The sequence below is a fragment of the Chenopodium album genome, chromosome 25 (genome assembly GCF_948465745.1).
Source record: "Chenopodium album chromosome 25, dcCheAlbu1.1, whole genome shotgun sequence".
Classification (NCBI taxonomy): domain Eukaryota; kingdom Viridiplantae; phylum Streptophyta; class Magnoliopsida; order Caryophyllales; family Amaranthaceae; genus Chenopodium; species Chenopodium album.
In genome coordinates, this window is record NC_137858.1 from 5,640,722 (window position 1) to 5,650,132 (window position 9,411).

The 9,411-nt window shown below is 35.3% G+C and overlaps 2 protein-coding genes across 2 annotated transcripts; one reads left to right on the forward strand and one right to left on the reverse strand.

Annotated features, from left to right (window-relative positions):
* Positions 1 to 3,070: 3,070 nt before the first annotated feature.
* Positions 3,071 to 5,219, reverse strand: LOC145615455 (StAR lipid transfer-like protein). The gene is made up of 2 exons (XM_081670527.1): positions 4,915 to 5,219; positions 3,071 to 3,513 (listed from the first exon to the last, which is right to left on the reverse strand). The coding sequence occupies exons 1-2, from the start codon at positions 5,191 to 5,193 to the stop codon at positions 3,439 to 3,441; spliced, it is 354 nt and encodes a 117-aa protein (XP_081526653.1). The 5' UTR covers positions 5,194 to 5,219; the 3' UTR covers positions 3,071 to 3,438.
* A 103-nt stretch (positions 5,220 to 5,322) lies between these two features.
* Positions 5,323 to 8,528, forward strand: LOC145613542 (protein FAR1-RELATED SEQUENCE 5-like). The gene is made up of 3 exons (XM_081668659.1): positions 5,323 to 5,781; positions 6,201 to 7,192; positions 7,329 to 8,528. Exons 1-3 carry the CDS (start codon positions 5,589 to 5,591, stop codon positions 8,526 to 8,528), a joined length of 2,385 nt encoding a protein of 794 aa, XP_081524785.1. The 5' UTR covers positions 5,323 to 5,588.
* Positions 8,529 to 9,411: the final 883 nt, after the last annotated feature.

Consider the following 9,411-nt stretch of genomic DNA (forward strand, 5'->3'; position numbering starts at 1 on the left):
GGGCTTGGGCAGAGAGATGACATGCAAGTTGGGCTTGGGCAGAGAGATGACATGGATGGTGCAGATGCTGAGCTTCATGGTGACATGGATGCTGATGGGGATGGTGATGGTGAAGATGATGAAGAAATTGGGGACATTCATGACTCATATGACCCATACATAGCTGGTGTAATTACTGGTTGTAGGAGTTTGGTGGGAGTTGATGGAGCCCACTTAAAAGGCCATTTTGGTGGGGTTCTTTTGTCTGCTGTGGCAGTAGATGGAAACAATGAATTGTTTCCCTTTGCTTGGGCTGTAGTTCCCAAGGAAAATGCTGACACTTGGAAATTTTTCTTCTGGCACTTGAAAAAAATATTGTCAGACTCTGGGAGGGGAAATGGCTGGTGTATCATTTCAGACAGACAAAAAGTAAGTTTGCTCTTGTTTTTTTATCCTTGGGTGTTAATGAAATGCAACTAATTACTAATATAATGATTGTGTATTTGTATACAGGGAATAGATCCAGCATTGACTGAGATATGGCCTGAGGTGGACAGGAGGTATTGCTGCAAACACTTAGCAGCAAATTGGAAAGGTGCATTTCCTGGCCCTTTGATGCATTCCTTGTTCTGGTTAGCCTGCAGTGCCACATCACCATTCACATTTAAAAAGCCCATGGATAGGATACAAGTAGTAAATCCTAAGGCTTGTGAATGGTTGGCTGATTTGGGAAACCAGTCAAGGTGGACAAAACACAAATTTGATCCCAAGATATGCAATGATGAAAACAAAACCAACTTTGTAGAAAGTTTCAATGCAACATTGGGTGTGGATAGGTGCAGGCCTGTTTTAACACTATTAGAAGGTATAACTATTGCTGCAATAAATTGGTTTAATTTTGATTTACACTGTTTATAACTTGGTGTATAATGTTACTTGAATAGGTATAAGAAGAATGCGTATGGTGAGGCTATCAACTAGAAGACAGAAGTGCAGCAGTTGGAATGAGGATGAACCTTGTCCAAACATAGTGGAGAGACTAAGGGTGTTGACCTTTGAATCAAGAACTTGCAAAGCTTATCAATCAAGGGAGGGTGAATATGAAGTGAGGGATGGGAAGTCTATGCTTCCTGTATCACTTAACCAAAAAACTTGTGTTTGTGGTTTATGGCAAATTTCAGGTTTGCCTTGTAAACATGCAGTTAGAGCAATATTGGCTGCTGGATTGAACCCTTACAACTTCTGCAGTACATGGTTCTCAGTCCAAACATATAAGCAAGCTTATGCCAACTCTATTAACTTTGTACCTGATTATGAGCACTGGCCAGAGATTGATATGCCTACAATACTTCCACCACAAATTACAAGAGCCATTGGTAGGCCATCTAGACAGAGAAAAAGGGCAGCTGATGAACCAGACAAAGGGAAAAGATCAACTACAGTCAAATGTTCTAAGTGTCAGTCCTATGGTCACAACAAGCAAACCTGCAAGGGTGGACTCACTGCAGCTGAGCAAAGTGCAAAGGATGGCAAGAAGATTGCAAAGGCTAGGGCTAAAACTGCAGCACAGAAAGCTGATAAACAAACTGCAGAACAGGGCACTTCCACATCACAGCCAGTTGGGAAGACAAGATTCACAAGAAGCTCACTTAAATTTGCTTCTCAACCTGAGCCCTCCATTAACACAACTCAGCATTCCAAAAAAGCTTATGAGGGTCCCACCAGCCAACCTATGACTAGGTCAAAAACAAATGCAAAGGGAAAGAACAAAGTCTAAGTTGTCCTGTCATTATTTTGTAGCTTACTGAACTAAGTCAGAGCTTTAGTATTGTTGTTTAATTTTTGGAGTCTAAGATACATATATGATCAGTATTTGGAATACACCATTTACTGTCCTGTTTTTTGACATTGCAACGGGCTTTTGATATCATATTTATGCACAATTTCTTTTCATACTTATGCTTTTCAATCTGTTTTCCATAAAATTGTTGCCTAAATTAACATAACCACAACAAATACCATAAATAAACAACAAACAAATGTAATAGATAATGACAGTAACAACCCCAATTTTTATTTATACTTAGAAAAATTACATACTTCATTCATAAAACCCTTACAATTTAGGATTCACCTACTTGCTACTACCCCTTTTCCTTCATTACCCTGAGTACATCATTTCATGTAAACAAAAACACAAATTACTAACACGAAAATAGCAACTCTCATAACCCTCTTAAACCCAACAGAGAGGTCTTCCACCATGTTGTGTATTGCAGCAATTTCTGAATTTGGTGAAGCATCGTAGTATCTAACATCATCTTCAGTAACCCAGTCAAAAAACCCGCAACCTCTGATTTTTTCCCTGCATTTGTAGTATGACTTCTTAGGATTGCTCATGGAATCAGAAAACCTAACCTCAGCGTTTTTAGGAGGGTTACAATTGCAAAGCTTCATCCTTACCCAATTGAAGCTTCCATCAGATGCGCCCCTGTTCCTTGAAGACAGTCCTCGAAAATTCATCCTTACCCAAGTGCAAGTTCAAAGCTTTTTTTTCGAATGAAATTGCAGATTAAACCCTAGAAAATGAATTGGAAGAGGGAAAGATTAAATAAAGGGGAATTCATGTTAGGAGGGAAACTGATAATGAAAAAGGGGAGGGGATGAATTAAATCAGGGGTAGGTTAGTCATTTCGTTTAATTTAGTTAAAAAATGAGCCATTTAAGAGATGGTTAGCCCATTTAATGACAATTAGGCCACTAATTGTAACTTTAAAAAATTTTGATGTCACTTTAGAGATTCAAAAAAAACATCGTCTTCCACGTGGAAAAATTAAAAACATGAGGCCACCATGTAGAATTTCCCAAGAATTTTTATCTTCATGTCGCCATTGATTCTTATGTCATTTAAATGTGAAATGAGAGTGTTTTACTGTACTTCAAGGTTTTTTTTTTAAAAAAGGGTTATTGTCTTATCCATAATCTAACATTAGGTTACTATAATTGAAACTTAATTTAAAACTCAAGTCATCGAAGTGTTAATATTGGCATATTGCACAAGCTCAAGGCACTAATATAATAATTTTCCTCAAGAATATTCATCATAGTGTAACACTGGTGAAATGAGATGAGTTGATGAACAACTAGGAAGAAAGTTAGCAAAATTGAGAGTTTACTGAATATAATTTATAATAAATTGATTGTAGAAGCAAAGCCTAAGAAAGAAAGCTGAGGAAAAGATAAAGAAAAAGAAAAAAAAGACCGATGCCATAGCACAAGCACTTTTGTCAAATTTCCCTATAGTTATGCCCAAAAATAAAGAGTAATGTGTCCTTAAACTCGTCTTCTAGAGCTGAACCACACCTGGTAAGGAAGTCTTCTGGTTAATTCGAACAAGGTGCACTTGATCTTGTTTGAAGTACAATCTAAGTATTAAGTATAGAACAGCCAAAGACAATGTTATTTGGCCTTGTTTCGAGGAGGAACACCCAGTCCTGTCCTAATATTAGCACCAGCTTCTTTCATATCTTCCACCTAAGAAAGATGTGCAGCCTATTAGGATAAGTAACACAGATGACCTTCAATGCAAAAAAATTATGCATGATAATTGTTGGCTAGAAATTCTGAAATTAGGACTCAAACAAAAGGAGGGAAAAAAAGGGTGCACGCATGTAATGAAAACAGGCAAAACGTTTTGGAAAATCCAGTCAAACCTTTTCAATTAAAATCAATTGAATCATAGGTATTGCATCGGAATCCAGAAGAGCCTAGAAGCTAAAGTGAAGTAGATACTGTGAAATAAAATCAGCTATAGCACTAACAACCAACATTAGGTTGATTTTGATTAAATCTTGAACAGACAAATGGTGATGACCTTGTTGATGGAAAGAAAAACAAGAGCATGACTCCACTATGTAACAATCATTAGAACAATTAAACGTATTAATCAATCATAAATACCTCACTTCCCAGGAGAAAAAGTAGTTTCGGTAGCTTGACTAGTGATATGAACTTTGTTTCATTCCATCCTGCTCAAAATAGATGATTCTAGTACATTTGAACACCACTTATTTATCAGCTTTCCTAACTTCTTAAAGTGCGCAGAATTGTGCCTAAAGTTGGAAGGTATATTTGGCTCAATTGGTCATTTTAAGCTATCTGAAGGAAACATAAAAAATAAAAAAAAAGTAAGCAAATAACTGGGTACAGGGTACACAATGAAAGTTCTCACCGAAAAGGTAAGCCCCAAGCATTGAGTTCATGAATATTAAGTTAAATCACAATACATTGTTTGATTTAATTGAATTAAGGTTCAAGACTCAAACATTTATGTCAATTCAGGGTGTAGAACACCTTACTAGTCGAACCGAAACTGCTCCAAGCCTAGTATTTCATCTAATCTCAATTCCTGTACATTTCAATCACTTGAAAGCCTAAAATTTCATCTATCAATTCTTGTACAATTCAATCAATTCAAAACAGTCTCTTCGACCGCATTTGTTAAAGGGATTTCTTTTTCCCTTAATCTATGAAATAGACAACTAACCAGAAAAAGGGTTTGTAATCAGGAAATTGAAATTGTATATGCATTTGGGATCACTTGAGAATCAAATTAAACATTGTAACAACCTAAATCACAAAAATCTCAACTTTACATTCAATGTTCTTCAAAACAATTAATAGCATCATGAATTATAATTTAATTCTTAAAAAAAAAACAGCTAAAACATCAAACTAAACCCTTCAATAAACAAACCCCAGATCCTCATTTCAAATGCAACCCCAAAAACCCAATTGGAAAAACCACAAATATCAACCATGATCAACTAATCAAACCCAAATCAATTTACATTCAACCAACAAAACCCAACAAAAAATTAATCCAAATTGATGAAATTAAAGCTAAAAATCCAACAAATATTCACAAAAACTCACATTATGAATGCCGGCGGCACTAAGGACGCTAACGGAGGCGGTTGCGGCGGCGCCGACGAAGAGAGATGCGACGCCGAAAGCTCTTGCCGGCATAAACCGGCAATCTCCGGTAAACCCCTTCTTGTAAGACTTGATTCCCCACCCTAATTGAGCGGCGCTAGCTACGATCCACCACCAGTGGGTCCCACTCGGAACCCACTTCCATGCTTCTTCTATCCCCAACTTAACTCCGTCGTTGTTGTTGTTGACGCTGCTACTACTCTTTTCCTCCATTTTCATCTCATTTTCTTCAACTTCGCCTTTTAGGAGAGTCCCAATTTTTACTTGTTTTAAAGTTTTATTATTTTTACTTTCTCGGTTTTTTTAGTTGCAACGTTTCTCTTTTCACATGTTTGTAGACCTCAAAAATTCTTGGGTGGACCTGGTCCACAATAAATTTATTGTGGACCTTATGGTCTCACGTGCCAATTGCCACAAAACCCAGCCCAGCCCTCTGACTTGTTTCTCAAGCTTACTAATATCTCTTCTGCCACAGCCTACTAACTTATTTCCCAAGCCTTATTTTCGACGCCATTAACAACTTTCCCAGAGCTCCAATTTTCATTTCTCTCCTTCTACTTCTACTCAATTCTAGGGTTTATTTTCAGACTAATCAATCAATTTCTTCAAAATTTATGGAGAATTCTTCTATAAAATCAATTGAAATGGATCTAAACCAAAGTATACAGGACACTATAGAAAACTTTGATATCAATGTCATCGATTTCGATCTGAACGAAGCTGTTGAAGATGAAGAGCAAACTATTATTGAAGCTGAGGATGAGAATGAAGTTCATGAGGAAAATCAACCTCTAATGCAATCTCAAGGTATTATACGATATATTTATATGCAATTAATTTTAGAATGTGATAATTTGAATTGCGATTATGCAATTGTTTGTTTGGAAAATTAAATTAGGCGTTTAGGTATTTTGTTAATTTGATAATGTGAATTAAGCGATTATGCAATGCGATTATGCAACTGTGAATTATGCGATTATGCAACTGTGAATTATGCGATTATGCGTAATTTATGTTGATTGAAAATTACAGGTTTATAGACATGCAAACTCACTTTTAAGTAACATAGTTGCCTTTAATGATAGTATAGTCATCTATTTTTTTAAAACAAATACATGGTAATTATATGATGCTTGTTAAAGCTTTTCTGACATGCAAAGCCACTTTTAAGTAGCATAGTTGCCTTTAGTGATAGTATAGTGATCTATTTTTTTAAAAAATACCAGGTGCAAGTAATAACGATGAGATTAGTGGTTGGTTAGTAGGAGAAACTCGAGCAACACTTGCGGAAATACATGAATTGTATTGTCAACATGCTGCTGCTGTTGGTTTTAGTGTTAGAAAAGCAAAACAAACAAGCAAAGTTGGAACTAAAGATATCATCACCAAAAAGTTCTTTGTATGTTCTGCAGCCGGACTAAGAAATTCTGGTAAAAAGAAGGAAAAAATTCCAGAAGAACTCTTGACAGAAGAGAGTTCTTCAGTTAAAAAAAAAACAAGACAAAGTAGGAGAGTTCCAATAACAAGGACAAACTGTAATGCTTTGATAATAGCAAAATTGAATGAGGAGGGGCAATTTGAGATAGTTCAGCATGTGTTGGTGCACAATCATCCACTCACTAGACCACAATGGAATCATTTCCACCGTTCAGAGCGTGCAATGACTGGAATTAAAGGGCAAGCGATTGAGGCCATGCAAGAATCTGGACTAAGACCTATGGAATCCTTTAATTACATGTCAAATGAAGCTGGAGGAGAAGATGCTATTGGTCATACAGTGAAAGACCACATGAATTATTGTTATAAACTGAAAATAAAGGCTATTGAAGGAGGAGATTCTCAAGTAGTTTGTGATAAATTACAAGAAGCTTATTCTGAGGACCCTAACTTCTTTTTCAGAGTAAGGTTGGATACAGAAGGAAGGGTTTGTAACTTGTTTTGGAGGGATTCCATGATGCTTGAAGATTACAAAATATATGGGGATGTCACTGTATTTGACACCACTTATAGGACGAATCGTTACAACCTCATTTGCGCACCCTTTGTAGGAATAAATAACCACTGGAAGAACACTATGTTTGCTTGTTCTTTTATTGGTGATGAGACCACGGATTCATTTGTGTGGCTATTTGAGACCTTCAAAAAGGCAATGGGTGGTAAATGTCCTGTCTCACTGTTTACGGACCAAGATGCAGCCATGGCAAAAGCAATACCAAAGGTAATTTCTATTTTTGAAGGAACTTTTTGAATACCACTACATATAAATATGTTTATACTGAAATTATATTTAGTTACCTCTATTTTAAATGCAGTAACCATTTTTAAAACTCTAGTAACTGTATAAAAATGTGCAGGTATTTCCAAATACTAGACATAGATTATGTCTATGGCACTTGATTCAAAATGCTGTAACAAGATTTGGAGTTTTGAAGAGTGATGATACATTCAAAGCTGCTTTCATGAAATGTTTGAGTGGTTGTATTAATGAAGCTCAGTTTGAAGTATGTTGGGATTCAATGATGACAAAGTACAAACTGAAAAACAATAGTTGGTTCAAAAGGTTATACTCACTGAAGCACAAGTGGTCAACAGCTCTAAGTAAGGACTTTTTCTCCGCGGGAATCTTGTCATCACAGAGAAGTGAGAGCACAAATCATGCAGTGGGATTCAAAGCAAACAAGAAAACAAGTTTGACAGAATTCTACAACATATTTCAGAACACAGTGAAGACTTGGAGAAGGAATGAGGATTTTTATGAGTTCAATAGCATAAAATCAATTCCTACTTCAAGCTATCCAATGTCTGCCTTACTAAAACATGCTGCTGAGGTTTATACACATACATTATTCAGGGACTTTGAAGAAGAATTCAACCTAGCCATTGGATCACAAACTAAACTGCTATTCATTAATGGAGACAAAATGGTTTACCAAGTGTACCTTGAAGGCAGAGATGGCACAACTCAAGCAGTAACTTATGATCCTGTTAACCAAACAATTCAATGTCCATGCAAGAATTTTGAAGAGTCAGGTTGGTTATGCTTCCATAGCCTTAGAATCTTACACATGCATTCTGTTGAAAAAATCCCAGAGCAATACATATCTATCAGGTGGACTAAAGTGGCTAAGGATAAAGTTTGGGAGAGTATTGAGGCAGAGCAAAGGAAGAAGGGGACATTAAACAACTTCACACCCTGGCGGCTACACATGGTGAGGAAGTATTATAGTTTAATCCTTCAGAGCCACAAGTTTGAAAAAGCAAGGAAAGTGTTAGAAGAAAGCTATGCAAAAGATTCAAGTGCAATTGATGAGATTATTTCTGCTATGAAGTCAACTGACAACCATTCTGAGAACACTACAGGTGTAGAAGAAAATTCAGAAGCAACTTCGTCTAATGTGGTTCAAGTACTAGACCCAGATCGTGCAAAAACTAAAGGAGGCCAATCAAATAAAAGGATTCCAGGAAGCTATGACTACATGAAAAAGGGGAAGAGGAGGAAACATAGAGAATTTGGTGCCAAAACACCAAATTTTAATAATAAGTATATGCTTTGATAGTTTTAAGACACCAAATATTAATATTTTTTATCATAGTAACCTGAATTGTTACATGGTTACCTTTTATTTGTAATTTCATTCTTGGAAACTTTATATCTTTTAAATACTTATATAGTTTCTTTTTTTTTAAGATATAGTGTCTTTTTTTATGATATAGTGTCTTTTATGATTGACATAGTGTCCTTTGTTATAGTATTATGTCTTTTGATTTGATCTTAATTGTAATTATTGCTTTTCAAAGAAACAAGGAATAAAGCACATGAGTACTGTAATACCTTATACACAAACCTTTTTTCTCTAAACTTGTTGTTAATTGGTAGTTTGTGGTCCTACACAGAAGGCTCCTTTTAGTTGTTATAGCTGTTTCAATGTTTCCTGTGATCAACAGATAACAAATCAAGAAATTGAAATGCTTAAATCTTAAATACTGATTATTATAGTATCTTTTATGATTAACATAGTAACCTTTAATTTTGAGGTATATACTTCTTGGAATAGTAATCTTTTTTTACAATATAGTGATCTTTATTTTAATATAGTAATCTTTATATAATACCCTTATATATATTGTTAGTTTATTACCATTAGTTAACATAGTCCATAATTTTGACTTAGTTACCTTTATATTTAGAATAGTAACCTTATTAATAAAATAGTGACTTTATTTTAACATATAGTGACCTATGATAATTACCATTAATTTAAAACATAGTCCTTATACCTTTGACACTATAAAATATTGAAAAGGAAGTAGCCTTTTATTACCAAACAAAGACCTTGTAAATAATATAGTGGTTTTATTTTAACATATAGTGACCTATGGTAATGAAGTGACATATTAAACCAACTAAAGACCTTATAAATGATATAGTGACTTTAT

Coding starts and splice junctions, on each gene's coding strand:
- LOC145615455 (XM_081670527.1), bottom strand. CDS start 5,193: ATGAAAATGGAGGAAAAGAGTAGTAGCAGCGTCAACAACAACAACGAC. Junction 3,514..4,914: donor GTGCCGCCGGCATTCATAAT/GTGAGTTTTTGT, acceptor CATCTTTCTTAG/GTGGAAGATATGAAAGAAGC.
- LOC145613542 (XM_081668659.1), top strand. CDS start 5,589: ATGGAGAATTCTTCTATAAAATCAATTGAAATGGATCTAAACCAAAGT. Junction 5,782..6,200: donor ACCTCTAATGCAATCTCAAG/GTATTATACGAT, acceptor AAAAAATACCAG/GTGCAAGTAATAACGATGAG. Junction 7,193..7,328: donor TGGCAAAAGCAATACCAAAG/GTAATTTCTATT, acceptor AAAAATGTGCAG/GTATTTCCAAATACTAGACA.